At 41.4% G+C, this 27998-nt stretch overlaps 2 protein-coding genes across 2 annotated transcripts; both read right to left on the bottom strand.

Annotated features, from left to right (window-relative positions):
- Window positions 1–305: 305 nt before the first annotated feature.
- LOC119720697 (sialidase-1-like) lies at window positions 306–6036 on the bottom strand. The gene is made up of 6 exons (XM_038190505.1): window positions 5821–6036; window positions 4731–4920; window positions 3873–4138; window positions 3334–3492; window positions 2514–2733; window positions 306–1521 (listed from the first exon to the last, which is right to left on the bottom strand). The coding sequence occupies exons 1-6, from the start codon at window positions 5947–5949 to the stop codon at window positions 1316–1318; spliced, it is 1170 nt and encodes a 389-aa protein (XP_038046433.1). The 5' UTR covers window positions 5950–6036; the 3' UTR covers window positions 306–1315.
- A 7125-nt stretch (window positions 6037–13161) lies between these two features.
- On the bottom strand, window positions 13162–23735 carry LOC119720699 (sialidase-1-like). Its single transcript, XM_038190506.1, has 6 exons — window positions 23552–23735; window positions 21264–21453; window positions 20317–20582; window positions 19779–19937; window positions 17520–17739; window positions 13162–15245 (listed from the first exon to the last, which is right to left on the bottom strand). The coding sequence occupies exons 1-6, from the start codon at window positions 23627–23629 to the stop codon at window positions 15040–15042; spliced, it is 1119 nt and encodes a 372-aa protein (XP_038046434.1). The 5' UTR covers window positions 23630–23735; the 3' UTR covers window positions 13162–15039.
- Between the last annotated feature and the right edge of the window lie 4263 nt (window positions 23736–27998).

Below are 27998 nucleotides of genomic sequence, written 5' to 3'. Positions count from 1 at the left end.
ATTTAGCATAGCATATAATTCAGGCTAAACCAAACCTGACTCTACAAATACACAACATTAACGTGCGTCTCTCCAATGCCAAAAAATTACAGGGCGGAGCTTTGTGGATCAGCCCTCTTTGCTTATAGGCCATCAGCCTGGGGGGTTGGCTGGTATCAAATCAGGGCATAAATGATTGTAGTGTGCATGCGCAAGGTATTCCGCCCCTAGAGTGGTAACAAGCATTTTGATGGACATTTTGAAAAAAAGGGTGATAGCATTGCAGCGGTGGCAGCTTTTTGGGTGTTATCACATATTTTCCAACTCTGGGGAGGTGTATACCTTGCCAAAAATTGCTATGACGATTATTCCCCTCATTTGATACCGGTGGCTAAAATTTTGGACCCAGGCTGATGGCCTATTAGCACAAGATTCTCAGCAACAAGTTATGAGCCAAAATGTTATGTGATGCATATTGGTATTCACTGGTATCAAAGTAAATGTGATACACGATTATTCTGCTTTTTGCAGCTCCAAGAAAGTGCATTGAGGTATTATTTATCTTAATTGATGCAATACTGAAATAATGTAGAACTATGTTTGTTTATTAGAGTCGTATATGAATATCATGTATACAAAGGCAATCTGATATAAACAAAATCGTGTTTCACAGTGACATTTTGTATTAACTTTTTTCTCTTGATACTTATACATGTACTGGCAAACCATTTGAACAGTTAGTTGCTTGACAAGTTCTTAGATTTTGATTACTGTGTTGAAATTGCAGCTCCAAGAAAGTGGAATGAGGTATTATTTATCTCAATTGATGTATACTGAAATACTGTAAAACTGTGTTTGTTTATTAGAGTCGTATATGAATATCATTAATACAAAGGCAATCTGATATTAACAAACTCATGTTCGACAATGACATCTTGTATTGATTTTCTCTTGATATATGTACTTAGATTTTGATTACTGTGTTGAAATTGGAAGAATAGACGGAAAAAATGTTGCAATCTGACGCCACTTTTTTCTTCACATATTTTCTCAATGAGGTCAGGCATTGCAAAATGATAAGGATATGAATTTCGGACTCAGAAATATTTCCAATTTTGTTAGGAAATACTTAGAAAATTAAATTTTCTTGACTCTCTGTCGACTTTGTACACAACCGCTGAAGTGGCGTCAGGTTGCAATATTTTTTCTGAATAGACAAATTGCACCTGGTAATTTTCCACATAAAATACTTTCTTCATTCAACTTAAAATCTCTATCAAAAGTATGAATATTAATTATTACCCATTAGCCATGTGAACCGTAACATCATAGAGGTTCACACTTCGTCATACAAGCTCACGCGTACAAACTGAATAGACTCGGTTGTTGATATGATGCCCTTCTCGAAGAGAATGAAGATGTACGGTGAAGCTCCCGGATGAGCTGTCATAGTGCTGTACCCGCTGGCTTTATCCCAGATCTGAAACTCACCATCCCAGGTTGTACCGTTATCGTAACTCCACTGTAATGTTAAGTCAACTCCTACAAAACGGAAGGATATAAAAAAGTGTTCACATTTACAACCCCTGATATATACATCAGCTCAACCAACAATACATGGTAAGCATAGCACACAAATTCTGGTAATCGTTACCTTTAGGACCCCGTTCCTAAGGTTAAAAGACACCAAAACAGCTGACTAAATGACACTTAAAAGTGAGTGAAAGCAAAGTGTCGGACTTTGACTTTGCAGACGGTATCGCAGTGCTGTCGGCCAGTATCCAGGGACTCTAAAAGCTTGTAGATGCCATTAGTAACAGTGCAGGTGGGATGGGACTAGTCATCAGCTCCAAGAAAACCAAACACATGCTCTTGGGTGATCACAGACCACCTTCCGACATTATGATCAACCAGGGTAAGGTAGATACGGTTGAAGTCTTTGGTTGTTGATGGAACTCCCCAAGTAGACAAAGAACAATGGACAAGGAAATCGCATGTAAAATGGGGGAAAACCTCCGCAGCCTGTAACCAACTGAACACAATTATGGTTAGGCGAGAAATTCTGACTGAAGTTGAAACTCTAAAACTCCAATGTCTTATCTACTTTGCTTTATGGCTGCGGAATTTGGCACGTGAAATAAAACCAAGAAAGGAAACTGGACCTTTCGACTTGTGTTGTGTACGCAAGATCTTGGGCATCAAGCGGAACAACTTTGTCCCAAACGAAGATATCGGAGCTTAGTCGAAGCACCCTTTAGTGTCCAGCACAATCTGCAGATGGCGACTGATCTGGCTTGGCCTTGCACCAAGGCCGAAGGCTGCCACCCATCTGGCTTGCAAACCAAGTAAGAAAGGACGAGGGGGCAACCCAGGATGAGCAGGCACCAGACCACCTAAGCCTTAGTGACAATATGCCAGACATTTTCTACAGAACTTTACAATGCATTAAATGAAAGAATGACATGCAAAGAACAACTCTTCACAATAATTTGAAAATCTCAAAATGGCAATTTATGAAGAATTCAATAACTTACTTGCAGTGGTACTTTTAGGGTTTGTGAAGAACAGCACGTCTCTGTGATACAGCATTCCTCCAGCACACGCTGGTTCAATCAAAGCCTTGTCCACATACACGTCGTTCAGAGGAAAAGTCTCAGCGCCGTTGTAACTGCGTGCCACTATACGACAGTGGCACTGGTATCTGTGACCATTGCGGATGTTGAGCATGATGGAGCCATCAGGCAGTTCAGCAGCCTGTTTGTGAATGGTACAATTACGATTTAAAGGGAAGATACAACATTTGCAAACATCAAAAAACGAAATGATCAAGTTATCACGAAATACCGTACTGGATTGTTAGGGAACGACAGTCAAGCAATCCTGTAAAATTGTGGCTCCTGGTGTGCTCACGTTTTCAAGAAAAATTGTATTTTTCCAACACTGGTTGGCCGACCAGCGTCGGAGAAAGCTGGTTTTTTTTCTCAAAAACTGCTTCTCGCATCACGAGTTTCGGACAACTTGACGGACAGAATCATTCATTTCATCCAGAAGAAGCACTGCATTATTTTGTCCCAGACATGTTCCTGGGAAATTTTCATTAGCAACTGCTTGACTCACCAATACTGATAAGTTCAAGATTGCGGGGAAGTTGCTCAGAATCCTGCAAGTTATACCCGACACAATATTTGTGATGGCCCATTGAAAATCAACCCCGAGGTGACATGGCTCCCATCAATAAAGAAAGTTATTATTATTGTATTATAATGTTTGCAACTTGTCTGGAACTTGTCTCTGGATATGAACTGAGACGGCCCCTAACTTTGTCTCAGTTTTCTGAAAACTGTTGGACTTTACCTGGCACTCATCTGGCACAAAGCTGGCATTCTTGGTGATATTCCCTCCCCATTGCCATGTCAACCCGTGATCGTCACTCAGCAGGCACTGCACACCGCCTCCAAACCCAGAGCCGTGACCGCAGGAGACTAGCCGTCCCTTGTTAGGATCCAATTTTTTCTTGACATGAAAAATGAATAATTTTGGAAGTCTTTTATGTTGATGTTTTTTTCAGAGTATGAAAGGTTATGAAAACAGTCATCCATTTCCTTAACCCAAACCCTGCCGAAGCAGTGCGACAGGTCTACAAGTCTGTAGGACATTGCTGCATTGGGCCATCACCACCCGTGCGTAAACTGACACTATTCTGTGACAATGAGAGCTAGTCCCACTGAACAGTTGTATCCTGATGCAGTTGGCAACAGACTCTGAGGTAATTTGGCCTGAAGGTTTTTGACCTGTTGGATTTGTTACACTGAGCAGGCTAAGTACTGCATGTTGTTTCATAATAGCAGGCTTTCTAGACACTCATGAAAGATTGAAGCGAAAAATCTGCTCACTTGGATGCCAAAGCCAGGCCCTGGAGCAAACGAAGGAGTGCCCACTTGCTCTGAGATGTTGATCGGCTTAGACCATGTCACGCCGTCATCGACGCTCTTGACCAGCTTAATGCTGGCGATGTCGCACCTGTCGTGGTGGTAGCAGATGCTGTACATGATGAAGATGATGCCCTTCTCATCATCCACGATGATGTTGCCGTTGTTGAGGCCGTCAAAGATGAGATAGCCGTCATCCACGATGTACTGCATCGGCTCCCACTTGTCTCCTGGAAAGCAATGAAAGCAGTAAATTCAGTAAAATGTTAAAAGGATGAAGTGAAACTTTCTTGTTTAAACTTTCACAGATTTCCTTGCGAGGAAACAGAATCTGATAATTTTGGATGGAGCAATTTCATTCATCGTCCTAAAAAAACAAGTACTATTGTTATACCTCTGTCTTGAATACTGTATTTTCATTGGCCTAGAACGATCACGTGTTAAGTTTATAAAAACCTCATGGCACACTCCCTGTGGGATGTCACGTGCGTGATATCCCACGGGGAGTGTGCTGTGACTTCGTATGCACGGTACGTACAGTGTGAAACGCTTATATCGTTGGTACCCACGCTATTTTCACCATGCATTTCACACGAGTGGGAGCAGCGAACTAGCACAGGATCGCACGGGCATCACAAGACCATTTTAATATTTTGGGGTGGAAGGATGCAACAACAAAATCGTCAGAAAGTAGGGGGAGGGAGGGGTCGAGGACACAGCCTGGATAAAGCTTGAACCCTACTCAAGAACACACCAGAACTAACTAACTCCTCAATAGTTATGGCAAATATGAAGTGGCACATAAAGGGTCCACAATCTCACCCAGTTCATCCTGTGACCTGCGGATGGCCATGAATTTAGGACCAGCGTCTCCCCCAGTGTACTTCCGTGCCTCAGCGACGGCCAGCAGGCGCCCTCCAGGGGTGTAACTGAGCAAGGGAATGCGGTAGATGACCACATCTGCATCCCCGTGCTCCCACAGGGGTAGCTGAGCTGCAATATAGGGACTCACCTGTGTTGGAAAGACATTATTAGCTGGTGGTCAACATCGATAAGATTGTTTAAGAACATAGCGTGATAAACGCTACTAATAATTTGGAATCGCACTAACAATCCGGACATGTGGAGTGCTCGGAGCGTCACAGACTGGGACCGTGAGTGCATAAAAACGTGCAAAATTACTACTGACGTTTTTTTACTCACCATTCAGCTAATTAATGCCCACACAACACATACATCAAAATGCTTAAGTTGCAAGCATGTCACCTGCAAAATTTGAGACCTTAAATCCAATTTTAAGGCAAGTTTTTGACAGTTCAAAAACCATCCACGTCATTCTCCATGCTTTAGAAATGGTGGTGTGATTCCCAAGGTATTCTGGGTAGGTGTAGGAAGAGCCTTGCAGCTTACTTGTTTTTTAATCGATGGCCGAATGAACATAGCGCCCTCTGTTAAAAAATGAAACATTCTGCATTCACTCAGATCAACAAGAGGGCGCTGTTTTATCTACACGATGAAAATGTTTTAGCTGAGGAGTCTTTTTGCACAATGCATTGCAGCACACATCAACGTGATGTTTCGCGTTTGGATTTCGATAACTCCCTGCAAAATTAGAATTAAAAGCTGAATTTTTGGTGATGCAATGCTCACAACAGCAACTTTGCAGGGCAGAAGTTTTCGGGGATTATTGAAGAAACTGTAGTGAGTAAGAAGCTTGCACTTTTGATTCACACTGCATGGTTTTATTAATATTATGCAGCACAAACTTTTGCACGATATGGATACCTTAAGTTTTGGGACTCTGTTCCTTCCTCCATGCTCATACACAGTATTGAGACTGAGAGTCCCAAATTTTCGGACTAGGACTTGTCTTAGGAGCGTCAGTGCCAACACAACAGTGAAACAAGCTCACCTTCGCATTCGGTAGTGGAAAACTAGGAGCGAAACACCCAAAGGTAATCAGCACAAGAAGGTGGGTGCTTAATACCATGACTGTCGACGGTGATTTACATTCAAATGTAAACTTCTGCGGCCCTGTCATGTCGGTCTCATAATGTAGGCATGATGTATTTAGTTGCGCTCAGTTTACCGTGACTTCTTCCGGTTCCCTCAGCTGAAGTTGAACAAATGAGGGCGCTATACCATAATATGGATTTCCCTGGTATCTGACCGTCGCTTTACGAAATTGATCATGATTAATCACATAAATTCGCTCGTACCCCCCGTCCTGCAAACAGGACGCTGGGATACTCTGATGAGCTTCACAGAATCTTGTGAAGGAAGTGGCCAATGACCTATGTATAAAGCATCTGGCTGCAGCTATTCAAGACCGCTAGACAATGTGCGCAAATGCTATCCGAAAACTTCCCATAAAAATGCGCACATTCCATACCGGATGTGATTTCTGTTTCATTGCGGACTCCTGACTCAAGTCGGAATTGCCTTAATTCGGTATCTTAATTTACACGGAGGAACCGGAAGCAGGGAGGAGGAACACCGGATGACTGATGGCCCTGCTTGCCAGGCATCCCATTAATGATTTTCCAGATAACAAAAATATTAATGTCATTTTCCTTTCTGCTTGTTGTGTCTGCTATTGATGATACCTTATTTTTTTGTTAAATACGATAAATCTAGAGGAAAATAAATTTAATCTACAAATAAAATCCACAAATAAAAAGAAGAGCATCAGGCGCATACTTGTCCCTCACACATTTTCTTACGTGTTCCTTCTAATCTTCTAGCAGAGATGACGGTCTGCAAGATATTCTAAATCGTTTCCGAATCCCAAGGAACCGGAAGCAGCAGAGCAAGTCTTCACCATTTCTTGAGGTAAATTAGCAAAAGGGACTTGCATGTATTTTCATTTATTCGTTTTCGTTTGTTTGTCTTAGTCTTCGGGAAGTGGCATATCAAATTGTTTTTATGACATATCTTCTCAATCCATTAATGGGTTATGCTTTGAATGTGAACAAAAATGTAATATATTATATATTTTCCTTTTATCTTTGCAGATTCCTCTTGCTTCGTATATATAAGCAGCAGAGAAGAACATAATTACGGAGTGCAGTTGTTCACTAGGGCAGGAACACGAATTTTAGCAATAAACTACAAGATTACACTTGGTCATCTTGCATCTTGCATTAGAGTACTCTCCTAAAAGCATTGCTGCTGTCCTGGAGAGGGTGGGTTGCGATTCCATGTGTGCTCTTTGTGTGTGATGTTAGGGTGCTTATCGGATGGTGGTATTGTCAATTTGTCCTGAGAGCTACAACTGGTAGCTCCATCCCTCTTATAGCTGGGAGAGCTTCTGTCTGGAACTCTTTCAAAGTGGTCGCAGTAACCGCAGCCACTGGTAGCCTGTTCCAAATCCGAACAGCTCTCGGGAAAGGGCTATAGAGCTAGCAGTCAACTCTGGTGAGTGGTTGCCTGTAGATGAGGTCATGTTGATTGGTCTGGCTGTGTCGGCTTGATCGTGTGTTATGGACGATGTTCGGAGGAGTAGTTATATTTACTTGGCCATGTTGAATTTTGTGGAGTTCAACCTGATGGAGGAGACGTCTGTCACGTACGGTGTCCCATCTCAGTGATGTCAGCATGTGGGACACACTTGACTCCCAGTGGTAGTCCATCATGACAAAACGCGCCGCTTGGCGTTGGACACTCTCAACTATTCTGATGTTGCGGATTGTGTATGGGTTCCATGCACTTGTGGCAAATTCAAGTTGTGGTCTTACTAGAGTGTTATATGCTGTCTCCTTGACCTCCCTGCTGCATTTTCCAAGGGTGCGTCTGATCAGCCCAAGCGATCTTGAAGCCTTGGCTCTGACTGCTTCTGCCTGAGTGTTCCAGCTTAGGTTGTCAGCGATGGTGACTCCAAGGTATTTGCATTTCTTCTCATGCGGGATGGCCTGGCCAGAGATTGTAAAGGTGTGTTCAAGCTTTTTCTTCTTCAGGGTGATGCAGAGGTGGCAACATTTTGTGATGTTGAAACTCATGTCCCATCTCTGAGCCTATTCAAAGACCGCCTGGAGATCCGCTTGGAGAGTCTCAAGATCTCTACGAGACTTGATGCACCTGTAGATTGCACTATCATCAGCAAAAAGCCTTATTGTTGACAGAACACCTTCACTGATGTCATTGATGTACAAAAGGAACAGGGCTGGGCCAAGTACAGAGCCTTGGGGGACTCCAGATATGACATCTGCAGGTGCAGACAGGGTACCATTGACTGCAACTTGCTGGGTCCTACCACTCAAGAAACCTTGGATCCATGCTTTGGTTCTGCCTATGATGCCGTAGTATTCAAGCTTGTGCAACAACTTGCGATGAGCCACTCTGTCAAAGGCCTTGCTAAAGTCTAGAAACAAGACGTCCGTCTGATGTTTGTTGTTGATATTAAAGGCCCAGTCATCAACGGCTTGTATGAGTTGTGTTTCGCACGACAATTTCTCACGGAAACCATGTTGGTTGTCGATGATGATGTTATTTGCAGCAAGGTACTTAGCCATGTGGCTCAGGACTATGTGCTCCATGATTTTACAACATATGCATGTCAAAGAAACAGGGCGATAATTTGCTGGATCACTCTTGCTGCCCTTCTTGTAGATACCTACAACACGAGCCTTACGCCAATCAGATGGTAGCTCACCAGTAGAGTAAGACTGCTTGAAGACGTGAGTTAGAATAGCAGCGTAGTCATGGAGCATACGAGCCGGGATCTCATCAGGACCACTAGCCTTGTTGGTTTTTAGCTGTTTGAGCTGTTTCAACACTCCACTTTGCCTAACTGTTAGATCCTCTATTGGGATATAGGATGACGGACCTTTGTCTTGGAGATCATCAGAGTCACTCTCATGGGTGAAGACAGAGGCGAACTGATCGTTAAGGCCTGCAGCCTTCTCCATATCTGTAGCATAGGTTTTATCAGCCACCCTGAGAGTGGGGATTCCAAGTGATTCTCTCTTCTGTGACCTTATGAAAGACCAGAACTTCTTTCCATCTGTCTTGAGGCTGTTATGATGTTGTTCATGTAGAAGTTATGTGCATTTTTCTGCATCCTCTGAACTTCATTTCGCTTGGATTTGTACGTGACCCATGTTTCTGGGTTCATGTTTTTTCTTGTTTTCTTGTACAACCTGTCTCGTTTATTCATCTGTTTGATGATTTTCTGGGTGATGTAGGGGTGGCTAGATTTCCCTTTGTCCGTAAAATGGGGAATAAGCGTTATGGCATCGGTGATGGCTTGAATGAAGAATTTCCAGTTGTCCTCTATTGGTGAGTCGTCTGGGACTCCAGAGAAGTATTCCCTTGATGCATCTGCCAGTTTCTTCTTGACTAAGTGTTGATCTGCTTTATCATACTTATAGATTGTGCGCCGGGGCTTTTTCTGTTACTTTGGTGTCATGTTTATGTCAAAGATGACAATGTCATGGTCACTTATACCAGGCTTCACTCTCACATTGTCAACTATCTCAGGATTTGAAGTCAGGACAAGGTCGAGTATGGATCCTGATCTTGGCCCAGTTATGTCCTTTGTTAGTTGGACTAGGCCATTTTCGTTGAGGAAGGTGAGGAACCTGTTGTGCTGTGCTTGAGTCTGCATGTTTGTTGTCTCCATATTTTTCCAGTCAATATCTGGGAAATTCCAATCACCAGCCAAGATAATGTTGGGAAGGTTTTTGTGCTTGGAAAGGATCTTACTGGCTGTCTTGTACACGATCCATAGTAATATTCGTGGCATTCGGTGGACGATAGAAGCTACCGATATAAACACAACCATTAGCAAATTGTACTGATGACCAAATCACTTCCGAGTCGGAATCGAATTCCGGCCTTTCAAGAAAAATGATGTCATTTCTGACTGCTAGAAAGACACCCCCACCATGAGCTGAACGGTCCTTTCTGTATACCTCGTATTTCTCAGAGAACACCGAGTAGGTAGGAATGCTATCATCCAGCTTGGATTCACAACCAAAAACGATGTCTGGCTGGTGTTGTGTTACTGCAGCTCCGAACTTTAGTTTGCGGTTTTCCCCTTTGAGCCCGTTGCAGTTAATTTGCAGACCAAGTAACTTTTTCTTCTCCGTGTTTCTGCTTGGCTTGGATTTAGATGGCGTTGAAGTATGAATTGGTCTATCATTACAATGAGGGACAGGTGAATTTGTGGAGTAGACGGTCCCAGAACGATCTGGTGTCTGTAGTGTATCAAACAAGTTGGATGAATCGACAATGGAAACAGAAGTTGGCGCAGATGATGAAACGTTTTGGGAGTCACATCCGCATTGCCATGGCAATTTACTGTTTTCACATAGGTTTCTGTAACGTTTATCTGATATTCCCATGCAAGCACAGTGAAACCAGGCACTGCAATGGTCACATGCAACGGCGTGATGATGGTCGAGCACTTCCTGGTTGCACCTGCCACAAGGATAGAGTAGTGATACAGAGGGTAATGGAAGGACTTTGGTAGAAGGACCACCATTACTGCGTGCAGATGTACTATCGTGATCCTTGGTATTTATTGTGGAAGGAAAATGTGTGATCTTACTTTTCTGTTCCACAACAGCCTTATATTCATGTCGGGTGTTATGTCCTTATGTGTTGTTTGTGTGTGTAACTTGTATATTTTTGTATGATTGTAACTGGGGATCTCTACTCGACAAGCATTGCTTTTTAGGGATCCCCATCCACATATTTTGTATATATTTAACTCTGATTGTTTTTTTTTTATGTGGAAAATAAAGTGAATTGAATTGAATTGAATTGAAGTGGGAACCCGCTCGTCTTCCTCTGGACCGGAGGATGCCAAGTTTCTTTGCAGCATTAAACTGGCCTTGGGGCAAGATTTTACTTGCACAGGATCTCAGAGCAATGAGTTGTAATCTTGAGTACAGTACATGTGCATGTACACAATGTACATGCATTTGGCTTGTGCATGCATAGTCTGTTCTATTGATAGTGTGGTCCCTGTGAATAGAGGCCACTGTTGTCTCTTCTGTACAAGTGGCTGTAGATCCATAGACTTAGCCACAGGCCCTATTGTATTGAATCACTGGAGCAGACAATAAAGCACAGTGGACTAGGTGTTTGGATATCCAAGGAGAAAAACAGATCCTGTAAATGTCTCTATTTGGAGTAAGTATCCGTTATCCAGAATTGTCTACTAGATGGGCTACACCATGCACTTCACTTTGATGGACAGATTGAGATGATAAGCACCATGAAAACAGCACAATACTTGAGCATTTTGTGGAGCAACCCCCCCAAGTGTGGCAGCAGCAAAACAGCGCCCTCATTCGAGGTGTCAATGTGAACCAATCTAATAGAAAGATTGCTCTTTATTATTATTCATTTCATTATTAGCAACCACAACAAAGGTTGGAATTAGAATACCACAACATTATTTCCATAACATATAAGAAATATTGGTACTTCATACGACTTTATTTCCCCATGTGCACAATTACATTGTATGCTAACAGTAAAATTATTTTCCAATAAATCACTTCGAGAAACTGACCGATATTATAATCTAAATGTTGAACAAAGTAATTGACGGGATTTGAACCTGCTATTTGATTGCTATTCCGGTGCTCTACCAACTGAGCTATCCAGCCCTATGTTGGCGGTTCCCCATTATGACTATGGGCATGATCCCTGAATACGTGGCATGAATACGGGTTTTATGGCTTCTGACTGGCGGCCACAGAAAAAAATTATTTGTTTAAATCTTAGTACACCACTCAATTATATTTCATTACTACTATGCCACCATTAATTCATGAATCAATATATACATATACGTTTCTTTTTAAAGAAGTAAGCTATATATGCAGACACAAGTTTTGTTATCAACTTCAATATAAAAATATGACAGGGTAGAAAAAATGGCAAGGAAAATATATGATGAAGGTATCAAAATAGCACAAAACTCAGAAATAATACAAGAAAGACAGAATGCATACAGTGCAAAGCAGAATTTTAGACCAAGTATCCACACCCAAATTGAATTAAATAACAAAAAAATACACCCTTTTTATGGTTAGGCCGGTTTCCCTACCTACCCTATTCTGACGGCCCTACCCTATATTTTTTATGGGAAAAATGAGAAAATACACCAAAAACCATCAATTTCTACCTTTTACCCTTGACTACACGCAGACGCCTCCATGTGATTGTACACACACAAAAATTGGCAAAAACAAAAACCGACCGACCTACCTACCCTTTTTTCGAATGCAATGTAAACGGAAGCAGAACCATTTTTTGGCCTAACATTAAACGTACAAATCTCTGATTTGTCACAACTACTAAACACAGCACAACCCGTTTTCTCTCGTCATGGTATGGCCACTGCTAGTGGTACAAAGGATTTTCTTCAGTACTATATGTTGACATCATATTTAACATGCAGAATATGCAAAATAACCTCTTTTTTAAAAACTTCGATAACGTAGAAAACTATGCATGTAATGACCTCAACAGTATTAGCAAGGGCAAAAAGTTCCTAGTAGGGCCAGGCTGAATGTACTGAATATTTTAATATTCGATCATCAACTGATTATAATTAAAGGTAGAGTACATGTATATCAATTGCAGCTATCAAAAAAAGCAACTGAGGTAATTACTGTAGAAGAGCATACTTGGTTTAAATTTGGCATTAAACTCCCGGTAAAATTATTTTTTCTGGCATGCTGTGATTTTGAAGAAAACAATGAAAGAAGGTCATTTCCAAAGATGCGTCTAAAGAAGCATTTTTGGAAACGCGTGCACGCTGTTGCTGAAAGAGAACGTGTCCCTGATGCTGATTTTCGGGGCAATTCAAAACATGACTGGACAACTTCTGAATTGAAATTGAGATCCTAGAATATTGTTTTCTCTAAATAAACAACATTCTCTGAGCTAAAACTTCATCAGGTTAGTTGTTAAGCACCCCGTCTTTAGACTTTAGAGTCTTTAGAGCAGGTGCACACACATCCCGATCGGAGGTCAGTTTCGGTTGGCGCATGTCAAATTTGGTCATTGCTGATTAATCAAAACATTCAAATACTGAATTATAAAAAAATGCACAGCCCTTCTTTCTAGGACTGCTACTTAAGAAAATTGCGAAGAAAGCTTTCAATCATGCATGCTAATTAGTCATGCATGTACATGCATAGCACACTTAACGAGCATGGAGTCAAAAACTTTAGACTCGCTCAAAAAAGTTGTCTTTTGGACGTGTGATCTCAGTCACCTCTCTGACTTGGTGCATAAATATAAATTTGCTACAAATTTTGGCCACTTTTGCCAATGTGGGATCACTAGGATGAATGGGTGCTGTTTCCAACATACGTTTTCAGGGGTGCCAACTGTAAGAGCTGAGAGTGAGAATCTTGCAATGGAGCTTAAGGTCCCCACAAAATGTTGGATTCTAGACGCTCTGTGTTGCAATCTCAGACAAGTTCTGACCACTTTAACCCTTTTTTTTTAGCAAAAGATCATCATTTTAACATTTTCCAGTTTAATTCATTTATTTTTTGAGGGAGAGAAATCCTGTGTGAGCATGAGAACAACCTGAATCTGAGGCTCAATGCATTACAGTTGGCAGCCCTTTCTTTCCCCAATAGCGATGGGAACTCTTTTGCAAAACATACCGTAAAGATTGCTCATCCTGTGATCATCGACTGCACCAAAACTGTCTGTAGAAATGCACCTTTTCTGGATGCAAATCTGAGCACTTAACAAACTACTTACAATAAAAAAGATTTAAAAAAATACAAATGTATGTATTAACCCATGTAGAAAATACAAATATGTTTATAGGTATACATTTAGCATAGCATATAATTCAGGCTAAACCAAACCTGACTCTTAAACGTGCGTCTCTCAAATGCCAAAAAAAATCACAGGGCGGAGCTTTGTGGATCAGCCATCTGTGCTTATAGGCCATCAGCCTGGGGGGTTGGCTGGTATCAAATCAGGGCATAAATGATTGTAGTGTGCATGCGCAAGGTATTCCGCCCCTAGAGTGGTAACAAGCATTTTGATGGACATTTTGAAAAAAAGGGTGATAACACCCAAAAAGCTGCCACCGTTACAATGCTATCACATATTTTCCAACTCTGGAGAGGTGTATACCTTGCCAAAAATTGCTATGACGATTATTCCCCTCATTTGATACCGGTGGCCAAAATTTTGGACCGAGGCTGATGGCCTACCAGCACAAGATTCTCGGCAACAAGTTATGAGCCAAAATGTTATGTGATGCATATTGGTAATCACTGGTATCAAAATAAATGTGATACACGATTTTTCTGCTTTTTGCAGCTCCAAGAAAGTGCATTGAGGTATTATTTATCTTAATTGATGCAATACTGAAATAATGTAAAACTATGTTTGTTTATTAGAGTCGTATATGAATATCATGTATACAAAGGCAATCTGATATAACAAAATCATGTTTCACAGTGACATTTTGTATTAACTTTTTTCTCTTGATACTTATACATGTACTGGCAAACCATTTGAACAGTTAGTTGCTTGACAAGTTCTTAGATTTTGATTACTGTGTTGAAATTGCAGCTCCAAGAAAGTGGATTGAGGTATTATTTATCTCAATTGAAGTAATGCTAAAATAATGTAATACTGTGTTTGTTTATTAGAGCCGTATGTAAATATCATGTAACCGGTATACAAAGGCAATCTGATATTAACAAAATCATGTTTCACAATGACATTTTGTATTGATTTTCTCTTGATATATGTACTTAAATTTTGATTACTGTGTTGAAATTGGAAGAATAGACGGAAAAAATGTTGCAATCTGACGCCACTTTTTTCTTCATATAGTTTCTCAATGAGGTCAGGCATTGCAAAAGATAAGATATGAATTTGGGACTCAGAAACATTTCCAATTCTGTTAGGAAATACTTCGAAAATTAAATTTTCTTGACTCTCTGTGGACTTTGTACACAACCGCTGAAGTGGCGTCAGGTTGCAACATTTTTTCTGAATAGACAAATTGCACCTGGTAATTTTCCACCTAAAATGCTTTCTTCATTCAACTTAAAATCTCTATCAAAAGTATGAATATTAATTAACCCGTTAGCCAAGTGAACCGTAACACAAGAGCTAATATCATAGAGGTTCACACTTCCTCATACAAGCTCACGCGTACAAACTGAATAGACTCGGTTGTTGATATGATGCCCTTCTCAAAGAGAATGAAGATGTACGGTGAAGCTCCCGGATGAGCTGTCATAGTGCTGTACCCGCTGGCTTTATCCCAGATCTGAAACTCACCATCCCAGGTTGTACCGTTATCGTAACTCCACTGTAATGTTAAGTCAACTCCTACAAAATGGAAGGATATAAAAAGTGTTCACTTTTACAACCTCTGATTTATACATCAGCTCAAGCAAGGATACATGGTAAGCATAGCACACAAATTCTGGTAATTGTTACCTGTAGGACACTGTTCCTATAAAAGGTTAAAAGACCCCAAACAGCTGACTAAATGACACTCAAAAGTGACATTCTGATATTTCATGACACATCTGAACAGCTGGTAATGACACTTTCTTGAATATCAGCAGGTTAAAATTTTGTGGAAAGCAGGTAGGGCTTTGATTTACTAGGGAAATTACAGGGTAAAAGACAATGGTGACAACCAGAAAACACGCTCGAAAACCAAGATGGCGACAGTGCCGGACACAATGAAAGCTCGATGCTGATTGGCTGATTTAAAAAAAAAAAATGAAAAATATAATTTTTTTTTTTATCAGCCAATCAGTCTCCGGCTTTCATTGTGCACTTTATAAGAAGTTTCAAAATTGAGCTGTAAAAATAGTGAGTCTCTTGTAGCCGTATAGGAACAGGGTCCTAAAGGTAACGATTACCAAAATTCCGTTCAAGTAGTTCTGAATGGCTATTTACTAGCACTTTTAGCAGTTTTTTTCAAGCAAACGGTGTACACAAAGGGCTCTATACGATAACAGTATACGCTAACACTGCCTGGCCCAGCCCAGACCGCACCAAAAAAACAACTTCAACGATCCCCATCAATGCAGACCACTTTTCAAAAGAGGATATGCAGAGAGCCATCAAGATATTGAAGAAGAACAAGTCGCCGGGTATGGATGGCATCAAAGCGGGAATGCTCAAAGTAGGTGGAGAGGAGACACTGAAGTGGATATGCGGGATATGCAACCAAGTCTACGACTCGGGAGGAGTTCCCAAGGACTGGAAGGATGGCGTCATCATTTGCATCCCAAAGAAAGGAGATCTTGCTGACTGTGACAACTGGAGGGGTATTACACCTTATTGTCGATTCCTGCTTAAGTGTACTGCCGGATGATTCTGAACAGGAAGCAAGATGTGGTAGTAATGGCAAACTACGTGAGGAGCAAGCAGGTTTGGTTCAAGTCCAGCCTGCGGCTATGGTGCGTGTGCCCCTGAGCAAGGCACTTTGTCACTCATTGCTTCTCTCCACCCTGGAGTAGATGGGTACCTGTGAGGGCAGATATTGTTATTGTGGTAGATTTTAGCTGCTTTGTGCTGAAATGGCAGCATCGAGCTGTATACTCCCCAGGGAGCTGAGATGGTATTTGGAATGTCTCATTGGCCCAATGAGCAGGGTAATAATTATGTAACGCCTTGAGCACCAATGCTAGTGGATATGTGCACTTTACGAATACCCATTATTATGTTTTAGACCGAAGCACTCGGGTGCTTAACAACTTTTACTCTCCAGCACATCGAGAAATGTCAAGAGTATCAGGCCCCCCTCGTGGCTGTATCCTCTCCCCACTCCCGTTTGCTTTGGCCATCGACTGGGTCCTGAAACAAACTGACACAGACCCAGGCATTGACTGGTTGGGTGAAAGCAAAGTGTCGGACCTTGACTTTGCAGACGATATCGCAGTGCTGTCGGCCAGTACCCAGGGACTCCAAAAGCTTGTGGATGCCGTTAGTGACAGTGCAGATGGGCTGGGGCTAGTCGTTAGCTCCAAGAAAACCAAAAACATGTTCTTGGGTGATCACAGACCACCTTCCGACATTATGATCAACCAGGGTAAGGTAGATACGGTTGAAGTCTTTGGTTGTTGATGAGACTCCCCAGGTAGACAAAGAACAGTGGACAAGGAAATCGCATGTAAAATGGGGAAAACCTCCGCAGCCTTTAACCAACTGAACACAATTATGGTTAGGCGAGAAATTCTGACCGAAGTTGAAACTCTGCTTCTACAACTCCAATGTCTTATCTACTTTGCTTTATGGCTGCAGAACTTGGCATGTAAAATAAAACCAAGAAAGGAAACGAAGATATCGGAGCTTAGTCGAAGCACCCTTTAGTGTCCAGCACAATCTGCAAATGGCGACTGATCTGGCTTGGCCTTGCACCAAGGCCGAAGGCTGCCACCCATCTGGCTTGCAAACCAAGTAAGAAAGGACGAGGGGGCAACCCAGGATGAGCTGGCACCAGACCATCTAAGCCTTAGTGACAATATGCCAGACACTTTCTACAGAACTTTACAATGCATTAAATGAAAGAATGACATGCAAAGAACTCTTCACAATAATTTGAAAATCTCAAAATGGCAATTCATGAAGAATTCAATAACTTACTTGCAGTGGTACTTTTAGGGTTTGTGAAGAACAGCACGTCTCTGTGATACAGCATTCCTCCAGCACAGCCTGGTTCAATCAAAGCCTTGTCCACACACACGTCGTTCAGAGGAAAAGTCTCAGCGCCGTTGTAACTGCGTGCCACTACACGACAGTGGCACGGGGCATGGTGACTATTGCGCATGTTGAGCATGATGGAGCCATCAGGCAGTTCAGCAGCCTGTTCGTGAATGGTACAATTATGATTTAAGAAAGAATTTAAGAGTTTGAACAAGAAATTTTCAATTAGGTGAGATTCAAACCTGTGAAGTCATAAAAAAGTCTGTCCAAGTACTCTGCCAATTCAGCTTTTTAGCTGTACATGTTGGTTATAGAGGTTTCATTTTAGTTTGGACCCTCGTGGAGGATGGAGTGCTATAATTGGAATCTAGAGTAATGTATTGCAAATGGAACTTTTTAAAGGGAGAGCAAATCACTTCGTCATTTTGTGCATTTGTTTCGTTTGAAGCAACAAAAGTGCTCAAAATCTAAAGACGGGTGCTGAACAACTAACCTGATAAAGTTTCAGCTCTGTGAATGCTGTGTTTTCCGAGAAAATAATATTCTAGGAACTCAATTTCAATTCAAAAGTTGCCAAGACTATTTTTAATTGCGCCAGAAAGTCACGCACTGAACCAACAAATAATAGCAACCGTGCGCGTGTGTGCGTCATGTCAAAGCTTGCACGCATCAAAAAACGTCACTTGACTCATCTTTTGAAATGACCTTATTTTACTGTTTTCTTCAAAATGACAGCATACCAGAAGGAATAATTTCACAGGGAGTTTAGTGCCATTACTTTCTTTACACCAAGTAAGCTTTACAGCAATAATTTGGTCAATTACTGTTTGGATAGCTGCAACTGATCTACTCTACCTTGAAGAAAGAATTTCATTTTGGTGCGAGTTCTTTTGTTTTAATTACTGTTTGGATAGCTGCAACTGATCTACTCTACCTTGAAGAAAGAATTTCATTTTGGTGCGAGTTCTTTTGTTTTAAACTTTACTGAGTTGGGCACATCCAGCATAGAAGAGACAATTCTGTCCATTTGTCCCAGCAAATACTGAATTTACATCTTCCCGACGCAAAACGCCATCCCGTAAACAGTGCGTGTGGTAGTGATAGTGGGTGTGCTTTGCGAACCAGAACCAGCCAGCCGACCCTGGCAAGCTCGGTGGTCAAGTGGTAAGACATCTGCACTAGTGAGCAGGCCTTCGAAATCAGCTTTGCTATAAGGGCCCGTCTCAATTCACATCCGGGACGAGTTTCGGACAACTTGACGGACAGAATCATTCATTTCATCCAGAAGAAGCACAGCATTATTTTGTCCAAAAATGTTGTTCCTGGGAAATTTTCATTAGCAACTGCTTGACTCACCAATACTGATAACTTCAAGATTGCGGGGAAGTTGCTCAGAATCCTGCAAGTTATACCCCATACAATATTTGTGAAGGGGCCCAATGAAAATCAACCCCAAGGTGACATGGCTCCCATATTATAATGTTTGCAACTTGTCCGGAACTCGTCTCTGGATATGAACTGAGACGCAGTGTTGTAGTCGAGTACGTTTTACCGAGTACCGAGTACTGCCGAATACTTAGGTTGCCGAGTACGAGTACTTGTACCTCCGAGTACAAGAACGGATCTCCGAGTACGAGTACTTGTACTTCCGAGTACGAGTACTTGTACTTCGGACTACGAGTACTTGTACTTCCGAGTACGAGTAAAGGGATTTCTATTTCCGAATACGGCCATACGGCAAATGTTTCATTGTGCGTAATTGGCCCAGGCCCAGTCAGACCGATATACAGACCCACTCACGGCTAGCTGTGAAATGTGTTTGGCCGGACTTGCACAGAGGAAGATCAGGAAATCTCGATTTCTCAACAAGCCAATCAACAATTTCCAACTGAAAGAATCAATAAAATAAGGCCATGGTAAGTGAAGCTATAAAAAAATTTCCCCCCAAGTACTGCTATTCGAGTACCAGTACTTTAATGATCGAGTACAATTTCGACATGTCGAGTACGAGTACTTTGCTGCCCGAGTACGAGTACCGTCATTTCAAGTATGAGTACTTTGACCTTCGAGTATGAGTACGAGTACTCCAAAAAAAGTACTCGAGTAGTACTCGAGTACGAGTACCGAGTACGAGTACCACAACACTGCTGAGACGGCCCCTAACTTTGTCTTAGTTTTTTGGAAACTGTTGGACTTTACCTGGCACTCGCCTGGCGCAAAGCTGGCACTCGTGGTGATATTCCCTCCCCATCGCCATGTCAACCCGTGATCGTCACTCAGCAGGCACTGCACACCGCCTCCAAAACCAGAGCCGAAACCGCAGGAGACTAGCCGTCCCTTGTTAGGATCCAATTTTTTCTTGACATGAAAAATGAATAATTTTGGAAGTCTTTTATGTTGATCGTTTTTTTCAGAGTATGAAAGGTTGTGAAAACAGTCATCCATTTCCTTAACCCAAACCCTGCCGAAGCAGTGCCACAGGTCTACAAGTCTGTAGGACATTGCTGCATTGGGCCATCAACAACCGTGCATAAACTGCTAATTCTGTGACAATGAGAGCTAGTCCCACTGAACAGTTGTGTCCTGTTGCAGTTGGCAACAGACTCTGAGGTAATTTGGCCTGAAGGCTTTTGACCTGTTGGATTTGTTACACTGAGCAGGCTAAGTACTGCATGTTGTTTCATAATAGCAGGCTTTTTAGACACTCATGAAAGATTGAAGCGAAAAATCTGCTCACTTGGATGCCAAAGCCAGGCCCTGGAGCAAACGAGGGAGTGCCCACTTGCTCTGAGATGTTGATCGGCTTAGACCACGTCACGCCGTCATCGACGCTCTTGACCAGCTTAATGCTGGCGATGTCGCACCTGTCGTGGTGGAAGCAGATGCAGTACATGATGAAAATGATACCCTTCTCATCATCCACGATGATGTTGCCGTTGTTGAGGCCGTCAAAGAGGAGATAGCCGTCATCCACGATGTACTGCATCGGCTCCCACTTGTCTCCTGGAAAGCAATGAAAGCAGTAAATTCAGTAAAATGTTAAAAGGAAAAAGTGAAACTTTCTTGTTTAAAATTTAACAGATTTCCTTGCGGGAAAACAGAATTTGATGGTGCAAATTTCATTCATCGTCCTAAAACACAAGTACTTATGTTTGCTACTAGTAGCACACGTTTTGCAATCTCCTATCATCCCTTCACTGTATCTGTTCCAAAGGCCAATACTGCGAAACATACTTCTAGCTTTTTTCCCTCATAAGTACTGCTGCAGTTTGGAACTCCTTACCTGAATCCTGTTCAAAAGTTCAAAAGAAATGTGAATAGATACCCTCTCTTTCTCAGCAACTTTTTAATTTTTTTAAAGAAAAATGCATGACATGAGTGACATCTGAAGAATATTATTTCATATTTTGCCTTGAATTGGAAAACAGGGCATCCAAAGTGTTACCTTTCATGTTTTTACAAAATGGAGTTTCTGAAATAGCCCACACGGGCATCACAAGACCATTTAAATGTTTTGGGGTGGAAGGATTGTCCAACAAAATTGTCAAAAAAGTAAGGGGAGGGAGGGGTCGAGGACACAGCCTGGATAAACCTCGAACCCTACTCAAGAACACACCAGAACTAACTAACTCCTCAATAGTTATGGCAAATATGAAGTGGCACATAAAGGGTCCACAATCTCACCCAGTTCATCCTGTGACCTGCGGATGGCCATGAATTTAGGACCAGCATCTCCCCCAGTGTACTTCCGTGCCTCAGTGACGGCCAGCAGGCGCCCTCCAGGGGTGTAACTGAGCAAGGGAATGCGGTAGATGACCACATCTGCCTCCCCGTGCTCCCACAGAGGCAGCTGAGCTGCAATATAGGGACTCACCTGTGTTGGAAAGACATTATTAGCTTGTGGTCAACATCAATAAGATTGTTTAAGAACATTGGTCCGATTGTAGGAGGTCCGATTGTAAAATTTGTAAGCGAGTTATTTGAGCAAAATGTTTTAAGTTAAATAAGGATTTTTTTCATTGGTTTAATATATACTCTTGCTTTAACAAGCCTTTTAAGTTTCTTCTGTTTTTCACTTGATAACCATTTTCGTCTGCATAATTGTTTTCGTGTATTTTATTTTTTAATTGTATAGAATTAGTTTGTAAACTTTTGCAAGGATGCTTTCTAATGTTTTGCATCAAGTGTAAATTTTCAGTTTATCAATAAGATAAGATTTTCTACGGAAATTTCCCACAGAAACGGACACGTTTTGGACTCCTTGAAAGTGCGTGGAAGAAATGCTAGCAAAGTGTTATACGAAAACACACCCCTTGACCAGAAGTGTGGTCCAAAGAGCAGCGTTCAACGTGTATGTCGCGCGCTCATTGCGTTAAACACAGCACATCGGCTGTCACGTGCGTGTTTTTCGTACCGGTACGTACGCTTGTGAATCGCATTTCATAAACGATATACATGTACTATGCAGGGTTACATACGGTGGGATCGCGGTTTACTTCATAGCTTCTCGAGTTCCCTGTGTCATACGGCCACTACACAATATTTGCAGGCCGCTGATGTTTAATATCAGCGCCGGTATTTTTGTTAGAAGGTTGCCCTCCTCCTTCCCTCCATTTCACCTCCCCCTCTTGGCCCTGTTTTAGTCATTTTATTTTTTTGTGGACTCAATTTGACGGGGGGCACGTGCCCCCACGGCCCACCCCTGGATCCGCACCTGGTCTGCGGAACCATTTATGGGTTTTTCAAAAATATTTTTAAGTAGTGCCAGGGGTGGGTGGGAAAAAGGAAGCAAGCAGGGACACGAAACTGGTTTATTCTGTACTACGGGACTACCTCTGTAAATAAAGGCCACACTTGGAATAGGTATGTGTCAAAAATGTTCAAAATAAACAGATTCTAATAAAACTTGTATTATTGTACAAATGTTGTAAAGGTCTTAAAAGACCTTAATGTCTGAGGATCATCTTCCTGTGACATAAAATAAGAAGTTATGATGTTTTGAATCCAGCAATTTTAGGCCCGTTTCGATCATTTTTTTTATAAGGAAAAATAAAAGTAATGTAAGTTTGACTTGTGACCCTTTTCACAGATTTTCTAGGATTATTTGGGATTACACACCATACTTTCATACTAGGCCCTATAACTTTCTTGGCTTTGAATTTAGGGAATCCAAAAATGTAATTGGGAATTGTCCGATCTCTGTCAAAATTGGCCAATAGTTAGAAAACAAATGTAGAAAAATTATTATTGATAAGGTATTTTAATCACCTTTGGGTAAATTGTCGATGGTTTTGATGAGCAAGAACAAACCCAAAATTGGAGACAAAAATCTTGAAACTTTTAGTTGTCAAATTCAGAAAATTCGAAAACGAGATGGAAGAAGAAAATGTGAACTACGTCATCGAAGAAAGAGCTCCTACAAGTTCTAGGTGGAGCAAAAAGAATACATTTACACGGTCTTCGCCCAGTGACATATCCTGAAATTGAGGCCAAGGCCTTGATGAGAAGCTAATCTCGATCAAAATCGGTAGCAAAATCGCTACATCAGTGTTTAGTGTTTAACATGTTTAAGGGAGCATCGGTCGTCTGGTCGTACTACAGTACAGAGCTGCGATATTACTAGTACTGTAAAAAGTGTAAGGGTTATGCAGTCGGGCAACGCATATAGCCCTAGCAATTAGCAATAGCATTGTCAAAATATTGTTGAAAATCTTGAAAATTAAGGCAAAGATTGCTTGAAGTTGCAGAAGTTGTTTTGGAGCACTGTAAGAACTTAAGAAATAGATAGATGGGTCCTAAAGTACACCTTTATCTTTTGTTTAATTTTTAAACGTTGTAGTAACCTGTCACATGAATTATGATATTGATGATAAAAACACTTCAGTCAAGGCCAGTCACGTGCACATCACCTGATCACTCGACTGTCAACATGGTCAAAAAGGCATGAACTGCCAACAGTGAAACAAGCTCACCTTCGCATTCGGTAGTGCAAAACTAGAAGCGAAATACCCAAAGGTAATCAGCACAAGAAGGTGGGTGATTAATACCATGACTGTCGATGGTGATTTAAATTAAAATGTAAACTTCTAGTTCTACAAAAGGTGCGGCCCTGTCAGTCTCATGATGACGTAAATAAAGTTGCGCTCAGTTGTTTACTCGTACCAGGCTGATCTTGGCACGAAAATTGGGCCGGATTTTCGGCTGGCCAGATTTTCGGCTAGGCGCTATTTTTACGGTGGCGCACGGCCGTGAGGATTGCCACTACGGTGGCCCTAAACAGTCATTGCAAGTGCACCTTAGGAGAAAACGAATTATAAAGGAAGTTCAACTTCTTATCAAGGTTGATTACCTGAAACTGTTGTTTATTCGACTCTTAAGTAAATCGTAATGAAGACTGTGGCAATTGATTTTCAGAATTGGGAATGTTATGTTATAAGTTTTAACGTTACAGAATTAAGGTTCTGCCTAATAGCCGATGAGAGGGCGCTATATCCGCCAGACTACTCCTTGAGTAGCGTGCGTGGCGGGCAGGACCGGGTCCCAGGCATGAGAACAGTGGCATAGCCATGGGGGGGGGGGGGGGGGGGGGGGGGGGGGCTGGAACATTTCGGGGGGGGGGGGGGGGCTGGAACATTTCATGGGGGGTGTCATGTAGATCAATGTAATGAAATGTAGATCAATGAAAATCTCAGTTGGGGGGGGGGGGGGTGTCGACAAGGTTTCACGGAGGGGCTGTCGCCCCCACGCCCCCCGTTGTTTTTTGCCAAAATATCCTTTGGGGCCGCCTGATTTCACATCTTTCTTTCCTGTTTTTGCAAAATTTTACTTTTTTTAATAAAAATTAATACTCATACCGCCCGGCCGCGATTTTCTTTTCCCAGACTACATGGTTGTTAAGCGCCCTCTACGATGCCAGAAATGTCCCGTTCCAATTGCACACACGGGTTAAGGGACTTCCAAAGTGTATTCTATTTGCGCCCCCCAAAAATCGGTATTAAAACAAAGTCAGCCCAATTAAATTAATCCCACGATTGATAATTACGAAACAAAACAGCGGTTTTCCAAAGAAAATACGGATATCCCATTTTGAAATTATTTTGTAACCATCCTAAATGCTCGAAATGTCCCGTACCAAATGCATACACGGGTTAAGGTACATCCAAAGTGTATTCTATTCGCGCCCCGAATAAATCGGTATTGAAATAGTGTCAGCCCAATTAAATTAATCCCACGATTGATAAATACGAAACAAAACAGCCATTTTCCAAAGAAAATACGGATATCCCATTTTGAAATGATTTTGTACCATCCTAAATGTCCGAAATGTCCCGTTCCAATTGCACACACGGGTTAAGGGACATCCCAAGTGTATTCTATTCGCGCCCCGAATAAATCGGTATTGAAATAGTGTCAGCCCAATTAAATTAATCTGACGATTGATAATTAACGTACAAAACATTCGTTTTCCAAAGAAAATACGGATATCCCATTTTGAAATGATTTTGTACCATCCTAAATGCTCGAAATGTCCCGTTCAAATTGCATACACGGATTAAGGGACATCCAAAGTGTATTCTATTCGCGCCCCGAATAAATCGGTATTGAAATAGTGTCAGCCCAATTAAATTAATCCCACGATTGATAAATACGATACAAAACAGCCGTTTTCCAAAGAAAATACGGATATCCCATTTTGAAATGATTTTGTACCATCCTAAATGTCCGAAATGTCCCGTTCCAATTGCACACACGGGTTAAGGGACATCCACAGTGTATTCTATTCGCGCCCCGAATAAATCGGTATTGAAATAGTGTCAGCCCAATTAAATTAATCCGACGATTGATGATTACCATGCAAAACAGCTGTTTTCCCAACAAAATACGGACATCCCATTTTGAAATGATTTTGTACCATCCTCAATGCTCGAAATGTCCCGTTCCAATTGCATACACGGATTAAGGGACATCCAAAGTGTATTCTATTCGCGCCCCGAATAAATCGGTATTGAAATAGTGTCAGCCCAATTAAATTAATCCCACGATTGATAAATACGATACAAAACAGCCGTTTTCCAAAGAAAATACGGATATCCCATTTTGAAATGATTTTGTACCATCCTAAATGTCCGAAATGTCCCGTTCCAATTGCACACACGGGTTAAGGGACATCCACAGTGTATTCTATTCGCGCCCCGAATAAATCGGTATTGAAATAGTGTCAGCCCAATTAAATTAATCCCACGATTGATAATTACGATACAAAACAGCCGTTTTCCAAAAAAAATACGGATATCCCATTTTGAAATGATTTTTGTACCATCCTAAATGTCCGAAATGTCCCGTTCCAATTGCACACACGGGTTAAGGGACATCCCAAGTGTATTCTATTCGCGCCCCGAATAAATCGGAATTGAAATAGTGTCAGCCCAATTAAATTAATCCGACGATTGATGATTACGATACAAAACATTCGTTTTCCAAAGAAAATACTGATATCCCATTTTGAAATGATTTTGTACCATCCTAAAATGTCCGAAATGTCCCGTTCCAATTGCATACACGGGTTAAGGGACTCTCAAAGTGTATTCTATTCGCGCCCCGAATAAATCAGTATCGAAACAGTGTCAGCCCAATTAAATTAATCCGACGATTGATAATTACGATACAAAAGACCGTTTTTTTTTAAAGAAAATACGGATATCCCATTTTCAAATGATTTTGTACCATCCTAAATGTCCGAAATGTCCCGTTCCAATTGCATACACGGGTTAAGGGACATCCAAAGTTTATTCTATTTGCGCCCCGAATAAATCAGTATTGAAACAGTGTCAGCCCAATTAAATTAATCCGACGATTCATAATTACGAAACAAAACAGCAGTTTTCCAAAGAAGATACGGATATCCCATTTTGAAATGATTTTGTACCATCCTAAATGCTCAAAATGTCCCGTTCCAATGGCATACACGGGTTAAGGGACATCCAAAGTGTATTCTATTCGCGCCCCGAATAAATCGGTATTGAAACAGAGTCAGCCCAATTAAATTAATCTGACAATTGATAATTACGATACAAAAGACCGCTTTTCCATAGAAAATACGGATATCCCATTTTAAAATGATTTTGCCTACAAAGGGATAATCGAAAAATATTTCATATAAAGCGCCCCGAGAAAATCTGTTGATTGAAAAACCCAGCCCAATTTTTTTTCTAATGCAGTTGGAGGAATTAGGTAGCCTTGTATAAGGACACACTGCAGACCTCACACCGGGAAACACTGTTCTATCAATCAACATGCAGATAAGATAATTGACCTCACAAAGAAGTCCCCAGCGGCCAGCCTGGCCACTGCCAGCCACATGGTCGTAAAATTAATGGTTCCCGTGTGGATGGCCTGCTCGAGCTGAGGCGTATGTATCAGCCCATAGATCAGCCACCAGCCAATCCATATACAAGTAGTCTGGTATAGCCATATGGTATGGAGCGATTATGTGCTGAAATATGGGTGGACAGTTTTTTTGTAACACTGTACAGACGGAGTATTAGTTTTTCCTTCCTAGTGTATACCGCACTCATCCACAAACTGTCCCTGATTATGTTTTAATAAATCATGCTGAACAAGGCAAGGGCAAATTCACCAAAATGTTCCCTACTGTTCAGACATATTTCAGCACGTTAATTTTATCTGCCCGCTCATCAAAGTGTCAGGTTTATTTGGAGTGAGGAATGGCATTCATATATTACAAGATAAGCGCCGGGGGGAGGGTGATTTTATCTACTCATCAAAGTGTCGGGTTTATTTGGTATGGTGTGATGAATGCCATTTCACATACAAGATAATGAAAAGCGTATATATGTATGTTTCTGTAATGTAAGTGATTTTGTTTTCCATATTGAGCAACATGCAATTTTTAAAGTTGGCATATGATTGTAATTTCATTGATCTTACGGGTAAGATTGAAATACGAAATCTAATATACACCGCTATTGGGATTTTATACCCATATGAGTGAATTTGTCCATGTCCATGATTTGACCACACTGTAATGAAGTCAAACCCTATTTCTATCGACTATATGCAACCTCTTCAACTATTAAAAGTGCAGGGGATGCATTTTGTTGTTCTGAAAACAAGATGGGAAATTGGACTGGGATATATATGTTTCGACTGACTTCTGATGCAGCTTATAAAAAACCAAATGGTCGAGGCCGATTGATGAATGACGGAACTTCCACGTTCATTTGGTATCTTTCATTTGCTATACTGGTACTTCTTGGATTAATAAGTTTAAGGTCATCCAACCCTTACATATTTTAAAAACAATGGATAGCAAAAACGGTAAAAGTAGAAGGGTGACAGAAGAGAAATTTTTGTCATTAACGATGGAACAAATTCATTCCAATTAAATCCAAAGCCGGA

Source organism: Patiria miniata, unplaced genomic scaffold (genome assembly GCF_015706575.1).
Source record: "Patiria miniata isolate m_02_andy unplaced genomic scaffold, ASM1570657v1 HiC_scaffold_9, whole genome shotgun sequence".
Classification (NCBI taxonomy): domain Eukaryota; kingdom Metazoa; phylum Echinodermata; class Asteroidea; order Valvatida; family Asterinidae; genus Patiria; species Patiria miniata.
The sequence above is the reverse complement of the archived record's forward strand: the minus strand, read 5'-3'. Positions and strand labels throughout refer to the sequence as shown.

Excerpts from the sequence above, each read along its gene's own strand:
- LOC119720697 (XM_038190505.1), bottom strand. The coding sequence starts at position 5,949 with ATGACAGGGCCGCAGAAGTTTACATTTGAATGTAAATCACCGTCGACA. Across the intron at positions 4,921-5,820 it reads TTCCACTACCGAATGCGAAG|GTGAGTCCCTATATTGCAGC; the intron begins GTGAGCTTGTTT and ends TTTCCAACACAG. Across the intron at positions 1,522-2,513 it reads CCCTAAAAGTACCACTGCAA|GAGTTGACTTAACATTACAG; the intron begins GTAAGTTATTGA and ends TCCGTTTTGTAG.
- LOC119720699 (XM_038190506.1), bottom strand. The coding sequence starts at position 23,629 with ATGGTATTAATCACCCACCTTCTTGTGCTGATTACCTTTGGGTATTTC. Across the intron at positions 21,454-23,551 it reads TTGCACTACCGAATGCGAAG|GTGAGTCCCTATATTGCAGC; the intron begins GTGAGCTTGTTT and ends TTTCCAACACAG. Across the intron at positions 17,740-19,778 it reads TTGCGCCAGGCGAGTGCCAG|GCTGCTGAACTGCCTGATGG; the intron begins GTAAAGTCCAAC and ends ATTCACGAACAG.